Genomic DNA, 26,509 nt, shown 5'->3' with positions numbered 1-26,509 from the left:
ATTCATCTTAACTAAGAGCAAATATTGCATATATAGTGATGATAAAACATAAACCATACTTTCAGAGAATGCAAACTTGCTCTGTATGTGATTGACAGCAACTCCCACATCTCAAATCTACCCCTACACGAGTGAGTGGTGTAGGCCTGACAGGAGGTGGAAAGATCAGAAAGAATCATTAATCCTCCTTCACTGTTTACATACAAATCATAAACTGTCTGCAACCAAATATTCTAATTCTTAGTGAAGAAAGTGAAACCTCTAATCTAACTAACCATTTTCTGAGAACAAAAATTAAAGTAATAGATAAAGAACGTGCTCTTATCTGAGGTTGAAGTGGTTGTATATAACAGGTGTGATAGAGCTGGAGTCCACAAAATCCTAGGCAGGAAACTGTTCCACAGGGGAGAAAGAACAAACATGGAGGACTGAACAAAAACAAAAATAGCCATCATAAACTGCAAAGCAATAAATTTGCTTTAATACGAGGAATGTGGCAGAAGAGAAAACATAATTATCCCTTAAGCCACCCCAAAATAAGTATCATTGCAAACAAGAAAACTGCAGTTCCCAACTGGGCACCACCACTCACTGTCATGCCTGACAGGGACCGACCTGGAGGCAATTATTTTCTATCCAGACTTTCAGAGCACCATATGATTTTTATTATTAAGTGACTGCATACAGGGAAAGAGAATCAAAGTAAACAGGACAGATTAAAACTGGCTGTTTGGGCTCATGTATGTACCTCCATATGTGTGTGCCTCTGTGTGTGCGTGTTCAGAAAAATGGCTGTAATCAGCTGAATCACAACCGTCTAGACTTTTGCTCATCCCAGGTCTAAGTTAACCTCTGAGCATACTGAAAGCCATCATTCCTCAGAATACCTTTCAAGGAAGTACAAGGTGGCATAGAAGCACAAGCCAAATCTGAATCTCGGTGGCACCTGCCACGTTAAATTACTGCACGCACTTAGCTTCATCCTGCTTCCTGCTAGAGTGCATTTAGTACCCAACCTGGCTTATGTTTGTCTCTAGTGTAGACACACCCCATCATTTTTTGCACAAGATTTTGAAGATATAGTTCTGATAAAGAGTAACACTGAGAAGTGCCATGTGATGGTCCTATGGGCTTGTTGCAGCCATCTGCTTTACCCAGTGTGTTGTATCCAAAAAAACTTCCCTCAGATATTGCGAGAAAAATACCTGAAAAATACAATGCAAATTCATGCTGGCACTCTGAAAATTCAAGATTAAACAAAAAAGTCAATTAAGCTGCAAACTAAATTTAATTAGAATCAAAATGAAGAAAATAAATTTACCTATTCCAGTACAGTCTATATTTGACCTTTACCAGTCAAAAAAATTTATTTAGTTAAAAATGTCTACACACAAGTCATTATATAGGTCTCCTCCATTCTTCTGGAATGACGAAGTTAGGACTGCATTTTAATGCAGTTACATTTGTTTCACTTACTCTCAAATCCAGCTGCTGCTGCTGCTGCTGATATTGCTGATTGTTATTATTTTGCAGTGGAAGTCTCTAATTTCTGATGTTTTAAAACTTTTTGAATTAAATAACTTAACCCAGGGACTGATTTTTATTTATCAGCCCTGATTGCAGACTTCTGCTAATAAGTGTCTGTCGGATTTCTGAAAAAGTTACTGAAAGTATGATTTATGTAATTACACTTTCACATTAAATTTTCAGAAAGACACAGAAATACTCCTTTTAAAATCATCAGCACTATGCACAAAATGAAGGCTTCAGTACCTTCCAACACCTGTAAGTCTTTCTCCCACAGGTGTTTGAGAGCCAAGTAATACACTTTCAAGTAAAAACTGAATACCAAATAACTACCTTTCCCGTATCAGGTACAGTCCCATGCTTTCACGGAGCTTAGGCCCACAGCAAAAGTACAAACTTACTGCTACAGACTGAATGGAAGTAGATTATTTTGCAAAACTGAGACTGTTATCTACTCATTTCAGTAGGAAAAATTGCATAGATAAACATAAACACTGAGTGCATTGGGGGTGGTAGGGGAGAGGCCAAATCATGGTCACAACCTGTCCCAACAAATAACTCCCCCTCCTCCCTTTACACTACAGCGATATTAAGCTCTCTCCCTTACTTCTCACAAAACACCTCGCTCTCTCACCTTTTCTTAGAAGCCTGCTGTCCCATCCTTCAACACTAAGTTGCCTTGCAGCCCTTTCCAGTGACGATCCTGCCCTTTCTTCAGATCCTGATAATTACCAAGCTGTGAGAACTGACCTTGGCTTTCTGGGTTAGTCTAAAAAAGAAAGAAGATTCACTCCATTCCCTCCCGCCTCGTGATCATACTGTGTGCAGAGGACTGCCCATCAGACTCCTGCGTGGTATATCTTGTGTGTTCCTGTCCTTCATCTGTCTCTTCTATTACAGTAGAGTTGAATTCACATTCCCCTTTCTTTCTGACACGGCCACAGTGGCTGATCTGCACCAAACAGATGAAAGCTGAATATGTTTTATATGGTAATTTACACGATAGCTGCCTCCTTTCAAATGAGATCTGCTACTCCTGTAGAGTAATTATGATTGAAATTTGTCCAACCACTACATATGTTTGAACCTCCTGAAGTAGAAAAGAATCATACTTAAGCATATTCATTCTGTTTTAAAATATATGAAACTATATGGGATAAAATCAAGGATGAATATTATTTACAATCTGATTTAGTACACTATATTCCCAAAAAAGAGTAAAAATGTGAAACGGTGGGAAAAGAGATGAGCTTTCTCAACTGAGGAAAATTCAACTCTTCTAGAGCAGGACAGATTCCACTTAAGGGACTTCAAGGAGCGTTGCCCTTTTCCTAAAACAGAATTAGCAAGTTTCCAGGTTTCTTCTTGTAGTGTGTCAAGCTATCCAGCCATAAACCTACATCTGAGTTTCTTGTACTAACCTTCCCATTGACTGACCTGCACAGAGAGAAAAACTGAGGTTAATCTGTGACAAGGCAAGAAAAGTCATCTTATCTGTTAAAACGGAAAGATGGGCACAAAGGAATTAAATTTGGATGGGATGACTTAGAAAGATAAAAGCTTGACATTCATTAAAAGACAATGATCACATGCAGATGGAAAAGGTTTATATGGAAGAAAATGATAACACAACATGAAACAAATTAAAAATCACAATAAGTATAAGCATGTAAATGTAATTATGTTTGAAAACTCACTGGACATACTACAAAATCCTTGCCTCCATGCAGTCCCCTGCAACATTTATTTTAATTACTGATTAGAAGAAATTTCAGGACTCCTTTAGTAGATCATACATTTATCTATCCCTTCAAGTATCAAAACTCTTGCTCAGAAATACCGTATAATATGCCTGAGTTATAGCTGTCCTTTCAGGATAGCATTGCTCAGTATAGTTTAAAAAAAAAAAAAAAGATCTGTTCGGTTAGGAAATGTTATTAGTGATGAATAACACACCAGCTTTCTGCACTGCGCTCTAAAAGCTTTTATAATGTTATTGGTATCGTGCTTCAGATCTGAAAATTCAGCTTTTTTTAATATAATCACAAATGTCACCAAGAGCCACTTAATTAATTTCCCAGTGCAGCATAAATTTAATTTTCAATGACTTTATTGAGAATATTTTTGTTAATTTTACAATGAGAAACTATAACCACTGTTACACAACTTGCAAATATTTCAGACAAGACAGCAATCTCCTATTTTTTTGATTTTTTCTGTTCCAAAGTCAGCTCCTGAGATGGATTTTCTTCACCAGCTTCATTTTCATCTTCCTATGAAAGAAAAGGAGAACCCAAACATTAATCAATTTATTGAAGAGGTAAGCCTTTTGTATTTTATGCACAAAATTTTGTTCATCATTTGGCTGACCAATAAGCATAAATATCAGCAGTTATTGTCATTTATTGAGGAATTCGATTTTGCTCAAGAGTTGAAATAAAAATGATAAGAATACTCAAAATTTAAAAACGGCTAATCACCTATGTTTATACTAGAAGAATAATTTAATGAGTAAATGTTTTACTCGCAGCCCTGACCACTTCATTAGTCGGTTACATAAAGAAACTACTAAAATATACAAATATGACATGATATTCAAACTTTTGCAGCAGTTTCAGACCTTTCCTTTGTTCTTGAACAGAGGTTTCCACTGAGTTACTCTCAAAATGCAAGAACTTTCACCACTGTTCTAAAAACTACTTTTGAAAAGCACCTGCCATTGAAAAATGTTTCATTTTTTTGAGACCAGCTACGTTTACTCCACCATTTGATAAAAGACAATAAATTTAACTTCAAAGACACTTTATGTGCTGCAGCATCATATTTTTGTCCCATCTAGCATGTTTTCTTGACAGGTCTGCCAATTTTCCAATTACTTGTACCACCATATGTTATCTGAAGATCAGTCAAGTCTAAAATAGGAAACATGAGCATGTCAGGCAGCAGCATGCTTAAAAATTCTACAGCTTCAACTCCCAGAGTTGGGCTCGTAATTCACTACGGGCTTCTTTGGATCATACTGAAAAAATGAGTTGACATCATAATGCCTGTTTCCATAGGAATGAATACTATTTTGTGTCCAGTCCAAACTGGTGACCTCCAAAGTACGAATTATGAAAGTCTAAAAGTCTAACTATTTCATGGGGTAACTTGTAATCCATCACATTATGAACAGTCCTTTCCACACTTTCAAAGCACGGCCGGTTTTCCTGTCTGCATTTTAATTTACAGTATGGAGAATCTTCCTCATTCTGAAAACACAAACAAAAACAAAATCCATAATGAATAGATATTCGGGAGCTGAGATGTGTTCTGGCAATACTCCTCATCATAATCAATATCAGTTAATCAAATCAGAGAGAGAGAAAATGATGGGGATGTTAGGTCCGACTCAGGAACCCTAGGTGCAGTTTTCTGCTCTAATACAGGCTCCTTCAATTATTTTAGCCAAATAACTTTCTTTGTACCTGATCCTCTATTCTCTACTTCAAAGGGGGGGGGGGGTTGCAAGAATAATGAGAAAAAAGATTTTAAGATACTGAGTATGCAGGAAGATCACATGAGCATCACAAAACAGAAGAGAAATGGAAACTCTCATTAAAGAATTGTGGTCTTACACTATGTTACACAACATTAACATAAAATTGAAAAGCCAGTTCTTCTATTGAAGGAGTGCATATTTAAAAGCATTCGGCTTCTAAATCCTCTCCCCTTCCGGGGACTGGTTAGGACCTGACAGATATTGTCACGACTGACCACTGAGGGCTAAATGCTTTTCTTCCTAACTTTCTCGATTGTCATTCTTTTTTAAAAATGTGTAAGGAGACCTGTGGCACTTTCGGTTCAGGTGAGGAAACATGTCTGTGCACATGTGTACACCAACAGCTTGCTAATATGTATCTTATATTCAAGAGAGAGTAATGTATAGTATACATAAAAAGGTCCAACTTCTAGTGAACATAAAGGCTAGACAGAATGCGAAACAACAAAGCAGCAGTGCGTAAAGAACCTTGTGTGTCAGACAGACAAGGAACGGTGCTGCATTAAACAACCACCCCCAGAAACTGTTGGCTCTCATACAAAAAACTACAAGGCTCTTTTAGAAAGGACTTATTTATATAAGAGCAGTAAATCTGCATGTTTCTGAAATTTCTTACTAAACGGTCTAGAAGCGATATCTCTAATGACTCCCTGACAACTAGTCCACCTCCCTAACACATAACCTGACATTATTCCAACAGCCTTTCTTGTACTCCCTCACATAGGGAATCGAAAGCCAATGCAATTATTCCTTTCCCAGCACATTTGAAATATTGCTTATGTGTTCCTCTTCTAATAGAGGAAGAATGTAGAAAATTAAAAGACTACAGGAAAAGGAAATGGGTCTTACTTTCACTGAGGTCTGCAGGTGGGTGAAGGGATATCAATGCTCAACATTAGCTTCCTGAGCCTATATTTCTTTGACAAAATGTTTTACCCAGTGAAAGAGGTTTTGTAACAGGATCTTCTGGTTTTGTGTAGACTTGAAATGTTTTAATTTTGTGCTCCTGTGGTCACACTCGATCTCTGGCAGATTTCCTAGCTTACAGCAACAGCTGCAATGATCAATGTCTTCTGAGATACGGAAACGACGGCTGACTGGCTAAAGCAAGTCTACGTTTTGCTTAGGTTCAATACTGAAGATGGAAGCATCTGCTTTGGGATAGAAGATGGAAGCATCTGCTTTGGGATAATACGCAGTACCGATGCTCTTTTCTTTGTTCGCTTCTGTCATTTCAACCAGGTAGAACAAATCTAATCAGGTAAAATATACAAACAGAGTATAAAATGGATTTATGTGGGCAGAATTCCACATCCAGGTCCCTCCTCCAATTCTGTACTTTTTAAGCACAAGAATTCTCTGAACAGTGTCATATTCTATCAGGCGTCTCTGAACATGGCTGATTGTTGCGCAAAAGGCAGAATAACGCGGATTTGCCTTTTTTATGGTAATAAATTAACAAGGGGATAAAGTCCGTTGTCAGATGTGTCTTCAGCCAGATCAGTTCCCTGATGTGTGCGCTGCCACGTGAGTAACCGATCGCACAAAAGAGATGGCAGAAATGATTGGCCAGGGACACTGGAGAGTCTAAACTACCCCTTCTGGCATCCATGCAGATTGCTGCCGGAAAAAAGTGAGAGCAGTGGCCTGAAAATGACAGGGTGGCTAATTATTGTAAATCATCAGAAAATTATGGGACGTGAACTCAGAAGTCAACTAAGAAGTGGAATATCACTGTCAGTTTACTTGGGAAAGATTTAAACAGGCAATTTAGAGAGTATGCATTAACCATACTCTAAAATGTGAAGACCTAACTGCTCCTTCAGCTTGCTGAGACTGCAAAGTTTCAATGCAATTTTCAATCTTTTTTTTTCACAACCCAAGAAGCATCCCAATGATCGCATATAGAATACTGAATTGGTTGAAGTTTTTAATGTCATTAATAATGTTTGAATTTTCAGCTATATAGGCTCATGATCAAGAAATGATGCCAAACAGACTGAAGATTAAACACGTTTAATACATTTGCGTTACTAATTACCATCTACTATTACAATGCTTATAATTCTAAAGGACAGCAAAAGACAGAAAGCCTTTTATTTTTACATTATCAGTTCCTGATGGCAGTGTGTAAATTTGCTATTGCTGGTGGTTACACAGTAGATGAAGTACTAAATTCCAGTTTCCAGCTCACAATAGTTCAGTTCACATTATTTGCATTAACACTTCACATCTCCATTTTACTTTATTATTTATTCTGATTCAGCTGCCTATGATGTATTGTTTTGTGCTTTCTGCCCTAAAAATCCTGAAACAGAGACTAGTCATTTTGGAGCTAAAATGTAAAAGGATCAAAGTAATTTTTGCTAGTAGCTGTCACAAATGAAACTTGTCTCAGTATCTTTTCTGACTGCAGACAACCAGAGACCCAAATTCTGATAAAGCACATTTTGAATACACTCACCTAAAATATTCCAAAGCACAGATTTGGTGACTTGTAAGAGTGTAAAGGGAAGTGACTCCCTCAAGACTGCATTATTACTTTTACTGAGAAAGTGCAGTTAACAGTCCAAGGATTATTCTCCTGATGGAATGAATTAAGATGGAATTGTTACTAAGCCTGGAATTGCTATGCTTTTAAATTTACAAAAACGTTAGTGACAAAATAAAGTACAAAGGGCTCTAAAAAGGGCCGTTAAACAACACCCTGAACTGAAACTGCAGCTCAGGAGGTCCTGAAGCCATTGACAGCAGGAACCTGGAAATCCTCATTGGGGTGTGCGGGCGGGGGGCCCCCCTAAACATTTGCCTGTTTCTCCCCTTCCTTCCTTCGGCATCTCTTCTTTCCCCTGATGGACACAGTAGTGAATTAAAGGGTCCTTTGGATGCCCTAGGGATGTCTTTAAATGTCCTATGGACACTTCTTGGTTCAGACTATTTACTCTACACCTGGGAGCTGAGTGTTAATGGGTCACACACAATTAGGGCCAAAATTTAAAAACTGAAGGCCTGCTATCCGGCGCCTAAATAAATGTTGCAAAGTATTACTAAAGTGTTGAGCGTTCAATAGCTCTGCTGAGGTTAAGGAGAATGCTAAGCACTAGGAAATTTAGATGCCCTTAGGTGCCAAAAAGCAAAGGGAAGAGGCTAACTTTTAAGAATCTGTTTCTGAAAATTCTGATCTCACAGTTGAGAGAGACCATGTGTTTAAACCACACAACCTAATCTCCTTTGAAAGCATGTTTAAGGTCAACTGCAAATGGTGCTCAGAGCAGAGAACAAGAGGGCCCAAGTGGAAAGTTAATTTTGTAGCAATTATTCCTGGATACTCCCCCATAGACAAACTGTGACATAAACCCCAACTATAAGTAGGGTTTTGAGTGCCCCTTTCTCTTTTTTCCCCTCTCTAACCAATTTCATTCAAAATGTCTGACAATTTCTTTTCATTCCATTAGTTAATGATATGAAATCTGGAAGATAACAGTGAATTAGACAATTCTTAACTCTACAGGGAATCTGACATAATTCTTTATGTAGAACATATCACACATCAATTAACTGTTCCGGAAAATGCACCATTTTACAGATTTGTTCATTAAACCATATCTGTAATTTGTCCCTTAATAGAAATTTCATTTAAAAAAAAAGGCATTCTAAGCCTTCAGTGACAAAATAAAAAAAATAAAAAAAAGTACAGGCTGTTATTAATGCATCAAGATGAAGGAACAAATTTCTAAGTGAGTTCTATTACAAAGGGATAGTTAATAAAATAGTTACTATTTTTGTGCTGTGCAAAGTTTAATCATATTATAAGCCTGACGGGCAGCTACATATTATAATATGATGTAAACGAACATCTGAATAAATAAGAAAGTAAGCAAAGACCAGAAATATACATATATAGCAAGAAATGACTAAAGGTTTCTCTACGCTATTGCGTCATCCACAAGTCCCATCTCAAAAACACTTAGGACCAAATTCAGATACTATTACTTTTCAGAGTATCTTAATCCAACAAAGCTGTAATATGCCTTATCTACTAAGTTTCAGCGAGCTTGTCCAGCTGGTCGTTAAGAAACACCACATATTTCAAATGATAAAAAGCAAAAAGTCTTGAAGCCTTTGTCAGGAAATTAAGACTAAGCAAGTGAAAGATTGTATAGTCTACTCAAGCATCAGGAATATAATTATCATACGCACTCCAGAAGGATAAAGGACGTTCTTCAGTGAAAACACGACTAGATTATTTGTGAGGCTGTTTATATTGATATTTCCTGCGACGTGGTTTCTGCAGAGGTGGTAAGTCTTTCTCGGTACAACTGTGAACTGCATGCACCTACCAAATGGCCTCAAGCACCCGAGAGGCCAACAGGAAGGGTAACTACAGACAGCAGTAAGAACTGAACGGGCAGTCTTGTCAGAGGAGGAGGTTTATGCTCTCAAATAGATGGAAAGCAGTTGCTCTAAATATTTGTTAATGCTATATAGTACTCATAAATATACATATAATCACTACATAAAATCAAGACTACTGGGAAATTTTTGCACGACATTCATACACCTCTCCTGAGCCCCCAGAGCACGGAGTGCCTAGCCATAGTAAAGGCTACAGAAAGAAAGATCTTTTAAGCTTGTTAAGGCAGCTTCTGAGTGACATTTAAAAGGTACCGGCAAGTGCCTACCTCAAGTGCCTACGCCTCCTCAACTGTGTGTACTGAAGTACGTGTCCTTTCCCTGCCTGAGCTGCAAAACTACACAGTGCTAAAATGGTGGCCTCGTTGGGCATTTTAATAACTATGCTACTCACCAGCACTGACCCTTGGGAACGCCACAGAAGTTGAACCAAAAACCTACATTACGCCTATACGGCTATTCAGCAACAGTGAACGACATGCCCTGTTCTGTGTTTCCTTTCACTCGTCATCTACGCTTTGTTGCTATTATAGTAATTAAGATGGTGCTGCTCTTCAGAATAAAGTGCTAACGTAAAATATAGATAAATATTACAGCCCATATCCCACTGAGGGGATGTTTCCCGATCAGCACTTCTAAAATCTGCAGTACGCAGCAGATATTTCATCTTCCACCTCACAGATTCAAGCTACAAAAATATTGGTTGTAAGTAGGTAAAAATATTTTTAATACCCATCAAAAATCTATCAGGAAGGAGAGACTTCAGAAGCTATGAGGGCTTTTCTTTGTATATGTTAAATTCTTGTTTTCCAATGTAATAGTCAAAGTGTGGAGGAAAATGAGCCTGGAGGGCTATAAATTAAATCAGTAAGGAAGGCGAGCATCAAGCAGTAATATTCTAAGGTTATTTTTCTTCCAAAGCCCGTGCTATCTTCTTCAAATGTATTGCTGATAAGCCCTGTAACGAAGAGTAGTGCAAAAATACAGAGTATGACAGGAACAGTTCTTTACCAATGGGTATTAGAAGCAAATATAAATTTCCTGTGATAGATGACAGGTTTCTGTCACTGTAGCTATGCAGTGATAAGGCAGCTGTTTGTTTCCCAAGGAAAGGAGACCCTTGCTACAGGGATCATTTTCACAGTGACAGTGATGACAAGCTTGACATTTGCTTCATGAAGTATTCTGAAGCAGCCATCAAGAAAATGCACCCTCTGGGACCACTGGCAAGCTGACAGTCTTAGCTTTTAATGTGTATCTCCATTAGTTCTTACTGTCAAAGCCCACCACATTCCTACAACAGAACCGCTGCTGATCTGGTGCATTAAAAACAGAGGCTATGAATGAACTAAGTATTATAATATAAGCAAACAGGACATCGATTAACTGAATGCAGCTCTCCTTCCCGTTTTGTTCAGTAAAAAGAGCAATGCTAACTGCTGGATGTCTCCAAGCAGTACTTCACTGATGCAGTAAATGGCATTGTACCCTAGGTGGCAATGCAAGACCAGGAGAGTTATTTTTATCATAAAGAGCCTCTTATGAAGCTACGAGCAGCTGCATGTTTATCACAAACTCTTTCCTTTAACTTTTACTGGTACGGGAACTCTGAGGCTTTCTGAAATATTTGTCAGTGTTCTGTATTTTCTATTTCCTGTTTCTAATTCTGATTATACATATAAATGTACCATTGCAAGAGTCAAATTTCATTTAACGCTTACTACAGAAGTGGAATTTTATGCCAGATTTCAAACCCTCCATCTGTTTCTCTCCTTTTTAGGAGGCAGTCATTCCACTGAGTGGCCCTTCTGGCTGACTGCCACGACAGTTGGGACGTTCTTCAAGGCAGGTGGTGCTTCAAACCAAACCATTGTTCTACCAGTTCAGCTGGTTCTCCTTGAAGAAAGTACAAGGAAATGTTTGCTCTTCAATAGTTTGAGTCTTTAAAAGATTTAGGTTTATCAACTTTACGCTATGTGCTGAAATACTGCTAACCTGAGACATCAGCTATGAAATAGAGGAAAAGTAACTTAAGCAGGCTTGCACTGTGCCTGTGCAGGAGGCATTTCATTAATCTCCACTTTAGTCTCAGAATGTAGTCTTAGCTTTCAAGCCTCCAAGTCTGATACTATTTTGATTAAGAGCCATCTAAAGCATATTTGTCACTCAATTCCACTACTTACATCTGTGCATCTACTTTTATAAATGTATATAGGGAAATCACAATAATGTTTTCCACTTACACGAAAATGTAATCATCATTTTTATGAATTATAAGTTAAAGCAAAAAGTTCTACTTTATATATACTCTTAATACTATTACAGAATAACATACTATAGCCTAACAAAGCGCATTTAAAACATTTCCTATATCAAGATGATTTTAAATATGTGTTATGCTTTTACTCCTCCCATACTTACACTGTGTATTTACTAAATTATAACAAACCAAACTTCTTGGTGTGTGTATCATTGATGCTTAGAAAAAAAAAGATTTATTCTTACAATAGCTACACACATGAGAACAAAAGGTTCCCAGGCCAATAATGAGGAATTAATAGCTCTTTCAACCGATTATACTTCTAAGTGCTGTTTAATAAAAAAACAAATCTGTAAATCTGTAGGAGACTAATTTTAACTGTTCAATTGTTATGCTGTATATATGTGTATATCTTGGTATTTACTAAATGGTAGTTTAAGATTTTTTTTTCATGCTTTAACTATTTTCACAAATAAGCTTGAGCAAACATAGCTTTTATGAAGAGGTCTGAATGTTATTTCTTCCCAAAATGATTAACAACATCAAACAGAAAAGTAGGTACGAATAAGTGAAACACAAATGCTTTTGTAAATGGCGAATAAGAAATACATACATTGAAAGCAGCTGAAAGACATCACTCAACATTAGTGAAGGGGTTTTAAACTGAAAAAACGCATGAAAAGAATAAATTTATCTCAGTAACAAGAGGAAATCTAAACCCTAATAAAAATGTTTTAGGAAAAATGAGCACATTGCATGCTTCTGACCAAAATTAATTAGAGCTTTAATATTTTACATTTCCACCATAATTCTTTAAATGGTGCATTTATTTCATAGTAATAAACACTCGGTTCATTAAGTAAAGTTCAAAATCTGTGTTACTCGCTACATTTAACAACCTTTGGCCCTCTTCTTCAGTATTTTTTGATTCAGGTTTCCAAAGCACTGAATAAGCAATTGAGGAACACAATTAAATTTCATGACTCTGCATATTTGAGATTCTTATTTCATTTAAGACAAAGGGCAATTAATCTACCATTCCACACTGAATTCTAACTTTAGTGAGCCATGATAGATACTGAAATGAACTTAAAGGAAATGCTTAATTAAATTACTGTAAAAAGCACAACCAAAGTTTTTTTTTTCCTTTATGACAACATAAAATGCTTATTTAATTAGAAAAAGTCTACTGCAGTATTACAAATTTAATAACTAGGGAATCCATGAAAACATTCCTATAACGTGACAGCTAACAGCTCAGAAAGGATCTTTTTCTCCTATTTTTATGTTTCATTAGAACATTTCACCTGAGTACAGTCCTGAAATTCTGGTCAGGCAAGGCAGAATGACAGATCTTTCTATAGAGTTAATATGATGGTATAGCAGTCTGAACAACACAGCAAATGAATTTTAGGTACTTATTTTCCAAACAATGATATAAGAAGATGCTGCAAAAATGCCTTTGTATTCGCTGTAATACAGAATGTCAATTTTAAACACAATCTCTATGAAGCTGCAAATGATAAATGATAGAAATAAAAAGCTGTAGAGGTAGATGGAGGGATTAGCTAAGAGAATAAATAAAACCTATGCTAGTGAGGAAGAAATCAGAGAGAATGAAGAGACTTTTAAATTAAAAAAAAACAGCACAATCCCATCTACTAGGTCCCCAAAACTACAAAGTGACAAAATTCTACCGACATGGGCACATCACCCCAGGTCTGCTCATTAGTTACAGTGTTATCAAACAGCAATTTACAAATTATAAAGTAATTACTATACAGGACAAATTCTGGGTGGCAAATGCAGAAAATCTCTATTTCCTTTTATTGTTCTTTTGACTCTCACACATATGGGGTGTTGTAACAAGGAACTGCACTGTTTTCCTACCATATGGAATAATAAAAGGATAACATCCAGAGTCCAACAACTATAACTAGACAGAATTTCCAATGATTTCAACACCCATTAAATACAATTCCCCAAAGAATATTCTAGGCCAGGACCAGATCCACAGCTTTACGCTAACAACCCAGGTACAATCCCTAATGGAAGAACTATACCTTCACTACTATCATCATTCATTTAACCTAAAATTAAGCTACACATGCAGGCCCACCCAAAAGTAAAAGCCATTCCTTTACAGTCTGTAAAAACATACTTTTATTTAGGCAATATAATGCAAATCCATTTGGCTATGGACCTGAAATGATATGGGACAAGAAGCCTATGGCTTTGGAAGTTGGAATTAAGCTGGTGAGGTGGCAAAGGGAGATCTGGAGATGTGTTTGTTGTCACAGTTTGACTTTATTTCTATATTTGAAGGTAACATTGGCCATTCTGATCCTGTAAATATGCAACTACCTGTCTCAACAGTCCTGTTGCATACACTGGAACACGTGTATTTGAAGGATCAAGGCCCGTTTTGGTTTTAAAGATATAATAAATTTTCGGGTTAAAATTATTACATTTAATATACTAAAGCGTCACTATTTTCAAGCTCGTCAGCTTCTAAACTAAAAAAATGAATACATTATGTTTCACTGTAGTCTTATGTAGTGATAATCTGATGAAACTCTTCCTACTGGAAATGATACACTATCCAACCATTTAAGGTACGACTGTAATTAAAATGGACTTTGGAAAATCTGCTCTGTTACAAGCAGCATCCATCTCCAAACATGCTCTGCTACGCTTACAAAACTTTTTCCTCTATCGCTGTTTACAGACATTATGTAAAAAAAGATCAATTGCCTTTCAGAAAGTTAGGATCCAACCCATTGACAGACCTGACCCTCATCTAGATAATCACCACAAACAGGATTCCTTAAGGGTTCTCGTTGCATCTCCTTCTGATAAATCCAGACACTATTCTTTCACTGCACTACACCAAAGACATCTTGTGGTTTGACAGCTTGCTTCCCAGTCTCTCCCTGCCTTCCAACAAATCATGTTAGAAAACTTGGAGGAAATTAATCACTTTGATGTGATTCAATTACTGAAAAGCTGTAGTCTAAAAGATTCCCAAAGCTAGGGAAATTTGGCTATAACTAATTAGCATTTTGCGTATTTATAGTAGAATAGCTCATGGAAGAGCAAACATTATAATTCACTATTCATCTACTTTTCCTTAAAATACTGAAGCCATTTGTTGAAACTCTGTATGAAGCTCACTACTTCTATTCCTCAGAAGTATATTCACTCAAAAGTACTTTTTTTTCCCATTCTGCCATTATATTATCTCATGAGGCTTCTAATATGTAATACTCTTCACAGTCATTAAGGGCTCATCAAACAAATTCACATGCATCTTTACATTCAGCTTGGCTGACCATTGAACTAAACAGTACTATTTACCAGAAAAGAGTTATGTATGAAATTAACTGCAGAATAAGGCCTCTCTTGAATGGAGTACTGAACTTCAATTGACCTAGATCAGGCATGGCATTTTTTTCCTGAAATTGCAGTGCTTCCTGTCAGCTGCCTCTAAGGAATTTCTGCCCAGCACCTTACTTACTGTCAGCGAACGGCTCTACAGCAATGCTCAATACTTAACTTTTTCTGTTCTTTGCACAACTGCTGCTATCAAAATTCTCACTGTTACTTAACGCTATCAAACAAGTGCCTACTTATTTACTCAGTTTATTTAGTTGCAATCTATTTGCTTCTTTTTAATCATTGCCTTGTCTTCTTCCTTACACAGAGGAGCTCAAGGAACTGGTTATCAAGGTAACAGTCAGTACCTATTTGATTATTTTCTATTTACTGACAGTTTAAGTGAATTTCATTTATCTCCTTTCCTCACAAAACAGAATAAGCAATAAAGAAATGTTTCTGTAGTAGAGAACAGGTTCATGCTCTGCCGTGGCAAATACTTTGTATTGGATACAATTCATTTTGCCTGCTTCCCCTCAACTAGATGCACCATAGATAATACAGCAAATCGAGAACTACAAAAGCCTCTAGCAGTGTCATTTAATAGAGCATTTACATTTAGAAACAAACATGTAATTACATAACTTCATCTGTCAATGTAGTTTAAAAATATGATCATTAAAAATATGAAGACTATGAGGCAAATACAGTAAACGCTATGTATGCTGGTAGACAACAAATCTAGGTCTTGGGCCTCCTATACTTACTGATGCTTCCCTTAGTCTGCCAGTACTCTCCTTAACACCAGTGACAGTCACTGACGTTAATCATTTGCGAATGGAACTGGGCTAAGGTATTTTCAATTCATTTAATTTAAAGGAAACCTCTTAGGAGGACCTGTTAGGAGGAAAGTTCTCAAAAGGGAGCACCTGAAAAATTTTGTCAGCTCTTGCTTCCACTATGCATTCAAAACCCCTAAAATGATGTCTTCTAAAACCTGGATCTAGAAGGGTCTCTATCTCCTTCCAATACGTAGCTGTTCCATTGGATAAGTTATAATATAGCTGTATAATACTTACTTAACTATAATATCAATTAATCATCTGAATCTTGGCCAAGTCATATCGTGCCAGATATTGTACAAACACTTCTGGGGAGTCTGGTCTTGCAGAGTCTAAAATCAGTTACGAGAAAAAGATGAAGGAAGAGAAGAGTAAGAAGTAAAACACTATGAACAGCAAGTGGATCAGTACAATGAGCATGTATGTATCTTGCCGACTTTTTTCTTCCTTAGGCCAAGTACAGCTTATTGATGAAAAGTGCTTAAAAATGGATATCACTGAAACATATATAAAATATTTCATATATGAATTTTCTGTATTTCTTTATAAAATAAACATACTGACTATACATGACAGACATATAGAATTAGATAGTTAATGCAGACATTTCATCAAAACACTGCTGAGCCCTGAGGGGGCCGTCCACACAGCTGTGCTTTTGCAGAGGTAACCGAGTTCAGATCTAGGCAAGAACCGCATGTATGAAGCATGGTGTGTGGAAGAAGCTGTGATAACTTCTATACAATGAGATGATAAATGTCAATAGAGGACAGGTATGTAGCAGGATTTGTAATCTGAAAGAGAGTCACTAACAGAAATCAGGATAAAGTGGCTAGAGTAAAGCATGCTCGGACACTCATTGAGAAATTTCTCAGCCAAAATCTCAACACTGACGCTTGACCCCTTCCTATAATATGTATCTGTCCTGAGTGAAGGAGGGGCGTGGAAATCAAACTCACTGCTACATTTAAGGACTTATCCATCAAATGTGAATAGTAATATTACAATGTCAGGAAGGAGCTTTACACATGAAAAGCTTTAGAGAGTGCTGAGTGGTACTATTATTACTACATTCAGAAGGCTTTAAAAGCATTAACTTTTCCAGCGGAGGCCATCACCTGTCCTCTCTCAAACCAGCAAAAGAAGACATGAAATGAGTACAGTTATTGCAAGAAATGGGTCTAAATTCTGACATATGCATACATATTGCCTCTAAGAAAAGTAGATAACCATTAACAGCAAGAATTTTATGATATACAATATGGTAAAATATGTGGCAAGCTATAAAAAAGGTGCCTGGTTCGGAACAATGAAAAGAGAATTGAGTTAATTTTTAAAACGTAATGAAATAAGAAAGTAACCACAAAGTCTGTGTTAGCAAATCAGCCATTGGAAACAAATGAAATTGTTGTATCTACTCCTCTTCTTCAGGACAGGTACCTGCTCACCATGGAAGATCAGCCTGTAATAGCATTTAAGTTGCAGTCAGTATCATCTCTGTGAAAGCTGCAGTAGTCAACTTGAGTTAGATCAGTTTTTAATATGGGAATATACTTCATACTGAAGTTGTCTGGTATTAGGTGACTCTGTGAAAGCTGCAGTAGTCAACTTGAGTTAGATCAGTTTTTAATATGGGAATATACTTCATACTGAAGTTGTCTGGTATTAGGTGACTAATTTTTAAGGCTGTACCCCAGAATTACATCTTAGGGTACATGAACTTCTGGATATTTACTTTCTAATTTAAAATTTTTAAGATACATCATTTATATCCTGTGTTCTACTTATGTCTCAAACTTTGCTATTTACTCAATGGACAGCAGAAGCTTCATGTACAACAATCCATTCTTCCAAGAACAGCAGAAATTCATTTGCCTTGTTAACAAAACAGTTGCAGACATAATGAGCATTACCTCTACTGGTAGTCAGCTTTTCCTCTTGAAAATCTTTACTTTGTTGAGGAAAATAAAAGGCAGAATTTTATTTTCTATATTCAAAACTTCAGTTACAGGAAGAGAGTAATTTGCATTTGCCTAACAGGTTAAAACACTTGCTCTGAACAGAGCTAATATAGTATTTACATTTACAAAGTGATTTCTGCATGAATGGGATTGTTCCAGGCTGAAAGCAACATTTTTAATATTCTAAACAAACAAAGAGATGAATGTACAAAATGAACTGTTTAACAGGGTTTTATGTGCCCCCTGCGCATTGTATTTGGGAATGAAGCCCTTAAACTCAGAGGTCCATTGCTTCTCTGCGGATTAGAAGAAAGACCCACAGTCCTTTCAGTAGCATCCTTTTAACAAAATTTGGCACTAACATTCTGTTTGCTTCAGCAAATTAATTTACGCTTTCTCCTTTTAATCCAATTTTCGCCTTAATTTGGACTAAAATGTAGTGAAACAGGATGACTGGAAATGAATTGTTTTTGAAATCTAATCCAAGCGGTAATCCAATCCCACACAGTCAGTTCCTCATTAACTCAGAATTTTAATCCACAGATAGCTTCATATAAATCAGTATTCAAAACTAGCTATGGCTGGATACAATTATCACACATCAAGACATGACTCAACAAGCAGGTAAAAGGTTAAGTCTGACAGAAAGAGAACAGACATTTTACTGAAAGCCACAATAATGGATTGGAACCTTTATCCCAACTCGAATAGCTTGTATTTGTAGACTATTATGGTATTAGATACTTCGCTGCTGCAGCTGTTTATGAGCTACTCTATTCTGCAATACCTTCCTCATTACCACGTATTATCTTTTACTCTTTATAGGCCAAAGGACCCATGCATATCATAAGCAGCCACCTCACAGCAGACAGCAGGAGCCCACTCAGCAGCAGCCTATTCACTGCCATGGAAAAAAACAAGTAATAATTTCCTAGTAAATGAACTTTGCTACAGAATCACCTCTGCTTTGTCATTCTTAGGCTGATTAACTACAGGAAATAGTATGGACAACATCCTGAAAACAACAGGATGGAAACTCGTGGACTCCAACGGCTTGCCACCTGTGTGTTCTGACAATGAAGGGCCAGAAAAGCAGCATTACATGTTTACCTTGCAGAAGCTCTGGGTCCAGTGATGTATCAAAGGTGGCATATCTTTACTGCTCATTGCTTGTGAACATGATCTAAGACATCTGTCAGCACAGTAACATTCACCAGATACTAAAATCAAAATAGAACTGTCTTCAAGTAACTTCATTATGAAGAAAGTATAACTAAGATATTACCTCGAATGACCGTCACTATGTTCACTGCCACCTATCTTTTTATCCTAAATAGGATAAAAAGGATAGGATACTTCCAAAATAGGAACTATCGATATAGATCCCTGTCTTGAATCCATGCCTTGAGCAGAAGAGACAAAAACCTGTAACAACCCTCACTAAAAGCAAATTTCAATAAATTAATGGATAACAACTGTATAACTCAGAATCTGCAGAAATGTACCTTCTTTTGCATAGCCAAGCTCATCAGACTTCTCCAGATTTTTATTTTGTATAAGTAGTTTCATTAAATACTGTATAGCCCTCTTCTATGCCTTGTGTAAAAAACTACAGATTTTTTCATTTCCAACATCTTATACCTTAAAGCAAAAAGGAAAAGGGAGTTTTCTTCACACCCATTTGGTTGTTTTGACCTGACAGCTTTAGACAAAAGCAGGTGTACGCAACATGTTGCAAGCTCACACCATGTTCCTCATGCAAGCCGTTTCCTTTTGCTGCCTTCACAATATGTCTAAAACTTCACCCTTTGGTGAATGTTTCACGGAAGCCTTACTACTTGCAGCCTCTTCAGGCTTATTTCCTTTTGGTCTTTCACTGTCTATTTCACAAAATTATCATGTTTTTAACTGGGAAAGGTTCTGAAGATGTTTAACATAACTCTTAAAAATCCCCTTGGTGTCCTTTGTCTTTAGATATGAGCTCTCCTCTCTTTGTTGCTGTTCCCATTCCACTTTCTTAAAAGAACAAAATTTCAAGTTGTCTAGCTCCAAGACTGCTTTGATATCTGGACTGAGTTTGACTTAAAGACGGTTTATAACCTGCAGGTGTTTTTAAGCACTAAAGAATGTTCCAAGCTATAGGAACACCATTTAACAGAAACCCTCTCTACATTTTCAAATATCAGCTGCTTTCATCTTCTCTTGACATAGGGCAAGAAATAACAGTTTTCCATTTATAGATGCATTCATGGTGGGATTGAGGAGATTTTCCTAGAGAGGAAATATTTGGTGCCTGTTTTGTTTTTTTAATTCTGCATGATAATTTTTCCTCTAATCTGAGATTTAAGGGGATCATGACGGAAGCTAATCAGCACAGAATCAAAGAGGAAATACAGAAAAAGGACCAATCTCTCTCTTTAATTAGAAATTTGTCTGGGGAATACTGTCATGTGTTCCAGTCATAAAACTAGCCACCTGTGGTATCCACTTCATAATGGCTAACAAAGGCATCGACTAATATTTCATCGATTAATGTTATTTTCAACTTATTCATCTGTTGTAAAGACCTTTTAAGCCAGGAGTCCTGAATTCTGATGAGGGGATACACGAAGTGATCTTTATCCTCAGGTTTATTATTTTCCGCAATATACTTCATCAATCTGACCAAAAATGACTGGGAGTCTGAGGAGCAAACTTTTTAGATGAGAAGAAAAAACACAGAAGTCAATTTTCCAACTCACCATGTATTCTTTTTTTTTTTTTCTTACAGCCAATCTGTCTATTCTACAGCCTATGTTGTCTTCTTCTCCTTTGGGAGGAGGAGAAGTCCATGACTAAATCACTCATCCTGGCTTAGCATCCATTCACTTCTCATCCCCGTATTTTTCTTGTTTCTTCTGTACCTGGAAAACTAATTTTCCAGTCTTTTCATGGAAAACGAATTGTCAAAAACTGTAAAATTTCAGTGGGGTGGGATGCAGTGGAGTGGAGAACCAGAGTCTCAATGTACTGGTCAATTTGCTGGTATGCTGTTATGCCAGATATCTCTCAAAAATCCATTTGATGGCACATGATGACAGAATTCTACCATTGCTTTGATAAGCCAAACTTTTTAATATGTCAAAGTCTCAGTATTTGGTATTCTGATATATATCTAGTACAGTAGCCTGAATACATACAATATTTAAGTGCCATCACATTAACATTTCATCACTCTGAAAAAATACAGATTGTAACAGTGATAACAGAAGCCTTTGACTCAAAAATTCTACAGATTTTCTGAAGAATAGAGCAGGTTTTGATTGTATTATTTATATCAGCTGGGATAATTTTTTTAACTTTTATAGATAAAATTATCTTGCTTTCACCACATCAGATGCATATTTCCCACTAATCCAAAAATGTTAAACGTATAACTGAATTTCCTTTCCTCGGGGCATATGATTTCATAACCCATGCGAGGAAAGGATACGAAGAATAAATTGGTAACAAAAAGTTATGCCTGTCTAAACATATGAAATGCCAGATATCCTCAATAGCTTGGCTTGCACATCATTCTCCTACTTCCTACTTTAATGATTATGAATCAGTGATCTATCAACCCTGTATAATCAAAGCACAGATACTCTGCAGTTAACAAATTTGTTTATCCTTTCAGGAAGGCACACTTTGGAAAACCTGTTATTCCTTCTGACTGTCTCCACTGGAATACCACTTTCAGAATCACATCACAACCCACCTCACAAACACAGTATCGGCTGACTTGCTGAAATTTCTAAGTCACAGGCTTACAGCTACCTGGGGCACTATTATGAGAAGAGCAACATGACCACAGTTTTGACACCAGGCTTCCTCGACCAAGTTTCCTGGTGCTGAAAGATCAAAGTAAGCTCCTCATAGAGCCCTGTCAAGATAAGAATTCTCATGCTGAAATTCAGAAGTCACCACCAGTCATCCAAAGTCCTGGAATTTTCTTGCTTCAGAAGTATTGCCATACGTTGGAAGATTATGAAGGAAGCAGCACTCCGCGTGACCAGCTCGTGCTTGTTCTACAACATTAGCAGGCTCCCACAGTTCAGGAAAGGATGAAAACAAACAAGAATTTCTCAGTACCTGTATTTCAAAGCACAAACAGCTGACTTGTAACAAAACCAACTCATCTACCATACCCACACTCTTGGTGAACAGGAACAGAGGATACTGAGGCATTTTCAGAGCAGGAAATGCTTCTGCTATATGTACTAGTAGGCTAATGCAATTTTTTTCTGATGAAGTTGTCCCACAACATGCCACAAGCCAATTCTTTGAAAAGAGGCACTGTGAATGCTAAAAGGCTACAATATATTTCCACAGTCGAAGGCCAGATACATGTAACAGCCTAGAATGACTACAGACATGAGTGCCTAATCTCCCATGGCACGACCACGTTAGTCCAGCGTAGACGTACCCTTAGTCTCTCTCTCACAGTGAAAGAGAAATAGATATTTTAAAAAGAACAATAAGCCATTGTGAATACCCATACCTGACTAGACACTTTTAGCGTGCATTTAACTGTAGGTAAGCAACAGAAAGCTCTAGATAGTTTTCTAGAAACACATCCATACTGATGCAGACAGATTTTTTGAATGAAATGCTGTGACTGTTATTGATTCTGAATTTTGCATTGTCTACCCAGTCAGGGATCTTTTTTATTATCAAATGTCTTTCTTTTGATCAGAAAATTGCTGAAAGAAAAGTCTTTAGCCTAAAAAAAAGTTTACAGTCTCATTTAGAGTAGTTGGTGGAAAATAGTACAATTAAATTGAACCTCCTGCCTTTACTACTATTAATTTATTCTGTTTCTCTTTAAGATAGAGGACCCAGTGAATCTGCAAGAAGAAAAGACCAAATATAAGTGGTTGTTTGCTGTCCAGAAAATCACAATCCTTACAATATTATGCTGCTTATAAATGAAGGGTTTAGAATTTATAGATACCAATGCTTTCAATGCCATTGCTTTTCCTAAGGATTCAAAGCCTACCTACCAGTTAAAGGAGGTTATATGCAAGCAGCTGTTTGAGTTGAATTCCTATTTTATTTAGGAGGCCTCTCGGGGCGGCTGACAGAAATTCAGTATACATAAACAACATCATCTTGAAACAGACGTCTGCAAACCTGCATCAAATGTTAACAGATCTAATCAATTCATCTCTATGCTTGAGAAAGAACTGCTGGTAATTTCAGCTCCCAAGACCCAGATTCATCTCATCCACCTCTGTGCTCCCTGAAAGTTGGACAATTTGCTTATACACGATGCTAAGTCCCCTGCTCTTAGTGGAGAGCAGAACATCCAGAGCATAATTTATCACTCTTATCTTACACACTGATTTGAGGATCAACATTTCCCTACCTGAATGAACATGCTAAAAACATGGCAAGGGCAGATGGTAAGGAAATGGAGACACCCATAACACTCTGCTTCTACAGACTGATCATCTAGGAGCAAATTCCACCCTATGAGCAAATAATCACAAAAGTTAAAGATTCAGGGTTGGTAGCAACTGAAAATACTTACAGAAGGAATTAAAATTGAAATTGCAAATTTCTTTTAAGCTACTGATCATGCACTATTAAACAAGCTTTATTGCTGTATCATAGTAATTAATTTTTGTTTCACATTAATGACATTCTTATCATCCCTAAGATGCGAATGCAATGTGACAACAGCAAATACCTTATTCATGTCACTCACAGGGACATATGCATAGCTTTACGTTAATGATCTTCCTAACATACGCCCAAAATAAAGGGCAGCTTTTGGATGTTTTAGTCATAGTAAGGAAGAATTCATTTTCATATTGCCTGTTTAATATTTGATTTTTTTCACGTTTCGAGGTAGCAATTCTAAATTCAAATGCAGGATACAGCCAATAAAATCACATCTTAATATATGCATCTTATCACATATATCACATTACTAAATCTTCTAGCTCATTTCATCAACATCATGTTATATTTCAGTTATGAGTTATGAAAGTTAAATTTATTACAGAACAAACACTTGAAGTTCAAACTAAAATTCAGATATCCATCAAAAATTCCAAACTCCAGTTTTCTACTTATTTGCAAAAAACTGCTCTAGTCTGTGATAGATGTTTTGGGTCTTCTGTGGAAGGGACTGATGTGGAAAGAAAAGGCTCCAGAGAAGAAAAGTCTCTTTCATTAAAGGGCCTTTGAGAGCGCATCTCTCAGAAGATGCATACTCTTTAGCTGTTTCTGAAATTACAGAGCAATAGAGAATCCATGGAACTGGCTGCAAATGTTATATACTGCTGGTGCTGCAGCTTGGAGCTTGAGCCAGGACACTTCACATAAAGTATGAAACTTAATGAGTCTAGTCCTTTAAATGGGAGTGGGTACATTTCTCCCCCAGTCAGAGAAAAGTAGTGCACAGCCCTTTAAACTACTTTAAATCAAAGAAATATGCTTAAAAAAATAATAAAGGGACAAGTTCTGTAAAACAGGTACAGTTTCATCACATACAACTTTTTTCTTGTGTTACTACTTCATTACAAGTAGTACCAACACTTTCCTGCATTTTTCTCATTCAAGAAACTGTAGAAGCACAGCTGAAAATGCTGCGAGATACAGAATTTTTTATAAAATGCTTTATTATAAACATATTTTTAATGCTAATTATATTCTTATCATCCCAATTACTTTGCTATTCATGTATATAAATGGATTTTTTAAAATGTGATATGCACCTCTGACATACTATTAAGTTTACAGTTAAAGTCAATTTTATTTAAATTAACAGTTCATTCAACTATACTCACTAACGTGTATGTCAGCACTTTTGAATACTACATTACTATTGTAAAAACAGTAAAGCACTACCTATACCTACTGTCTTAAGTTTTCCATCACATTAAAATGTGTACCTTGAGTTTGATATTATGTAAGCTATGTGCTTGCTGTTCTGTTAAATGATTGTTGACAAAATATCTGCAGAATTGGTAAGAAGTAAACCGCAAGCTTGTTCTAACTTTTACTTGACCTTCACTTAAATAAAAAAAGTCTTCTTATTCATACGTACATTTCTGTTGAAGATGGGGTTAAACTTGTCACAAGCATTTTAATAAAATACTGAAGACTTCCTTTAATTTATGACAGATATATTTTCAAGAAGGAAAATACTGATATTATCTTGGTTATAAGCTTGCTGTTGAAATGATTTAGACATTCTTTTCCTTTCACACAGTATCAGTATAAAGCATTTCTTTGCAGGCAATGAATTATAGCTGACACTTCAAACCTACTCTATCTGTATCTTCTAGTACAGAAAAATGAGAAAACATAAATATTTATTCTATATATACAGAAGAGACATAGGACTCTGATAAAAATGATCCATTATGGGATGATGAATAATTGCTACATGTGTCACACTTAGAACAGCAAAGGGCAAAAAAATTTGCCACTTTTTAATATGAGGATTTGAGGTTATTGTGTAAATAAAAACGCAGTCATCTTATCATACTGAGTTGGTAAGAGTTTAAGCCCAACGATTTCTGACGACGTTCACTTCATGACTACATGGATGAGGACGCTGCTTGATATAGACCCTTGGTCTGGTTTGATAAAGTCTATTAATGGCACGCTTTAACAGTGGAAAAATATTTATATAAGTAATCTTCCTTTTCTCCAGCTTATACATGAAAACACTTTTCTAGCTTAAGTTCACCAACTAATAAGGCTAGGAACCTATTTGTTTCATCAAGTAATCTATTCACTACCTTCAATCTTGTTTCTATTACTAACAAAAGTTCCCATATTATGCAAAAAAGTATAGGCTATTATAAACTGAGTAACAAACTCCGAAAACTACCCAAGTTTCACTAAAAATTATCCTGTAGAAGGAGGGTAATTGGGGAAAAAATAGTGAAATCTTCTAAGTATTTGAAGTAATATTATCTGTATTGCTTTCCTTAAAAAAAAAATCCCCAAACTATTATGTGCAAGCACCAATCAAAGTACAGAAAACAGAATTAATATAACTTGAAAAAAAGTTTCATTTTTTTGTTCACAAAGGCTGGATTTACAGTAGCAATGGAAGTTCTCTGAGGCAATAACCATCTTTTTGTTTTAAGCATACAGCCTGGACTGCAAAATCTAAATGCGTTCACAGTACAAATAATAGAATTAAAAATAAAAACTCTAAGTCACAAGCTCTTGGGGTAGGATTATCATGAGAAAACTATGGTATATAACTGCACAAAATTATTAACCAGCACTAATTCAGTAACACAAAATCAATCAGGAAGTTCTAAATTTATACTATCCTGGAAAAATTGGCTCTGTCATCTTGTGCATGTGCTATATTTGTATCAAATAGTGAACTATAAAGTGCAATTAATTCATACCGTTAGCAGAAAAAAAGAACAGAAACCACACCACATATGCAATATTACATCTGAGGAGTATTAATTTCTGAAACTACTTCTTTGCTTCATCTCTCCACTTTGGTATGGGCAGGCTAACTTATCGCTTAAAGACATAAGGAGTTGCACTGGGTGACACCAAAGGTCTGTCCAGCCCAGTTTGTCTC

General features: G+C 36.5%; 1 protein-coding gene across 9 annotated transcripts in view; it reads right to left on the bottom strand.

The window, feature by feature from the left end:
• Window positions 1–3,619: 3,619 nt before the first annotated feature.
• Window positions 3,620–26,509, bottom strand: part of PHF14 (PHD finger protein 14) — a 171,923-nt gene continuing 149,033 nt past the window's right edge. For 5 of the 9 annotated variants that reach the window (XM_068934959.1, XM_068934965.1, XM_068934964.1 and 2 more), the window contains one exon: window positions 3,620–3,800. Coding sequence is in view for 7 of the 9 variants with exons in the window: in XM_068934965.1 (XP_068791066.1) it covers window positions 3,726–3,800 (75 nt within the window). In the remaining 2 variants the exon portion in view is untranslated. Of the gene's footprint in view, window positions 3,801–16,195; window positions 16,291–26,509 lie in introns of all 9 variants that reach the window. The other 4 variants (XM_068934958.1, XM_068934966.1, XM_068934963.1 and 1 more) reach the window with 1 other exon arrangement.

This window comes from Struthio camelus, chromosome 2 (genome assembly GCF_040807025.1).
Source record: "Struthio camelus isolate bStrCam1 chromosome 2, bStrCam1.hap1, whole genome shotgun sequence".
Lineage (NCBI taxonomy): Eukaryota > Metazoa > Chordata > Aves > Struthioniformes > Struthionidae > Struthio > Struthio camelus.
This window is presented reverse-complemented; position numbering and strand designations above follow the sequence as displayed.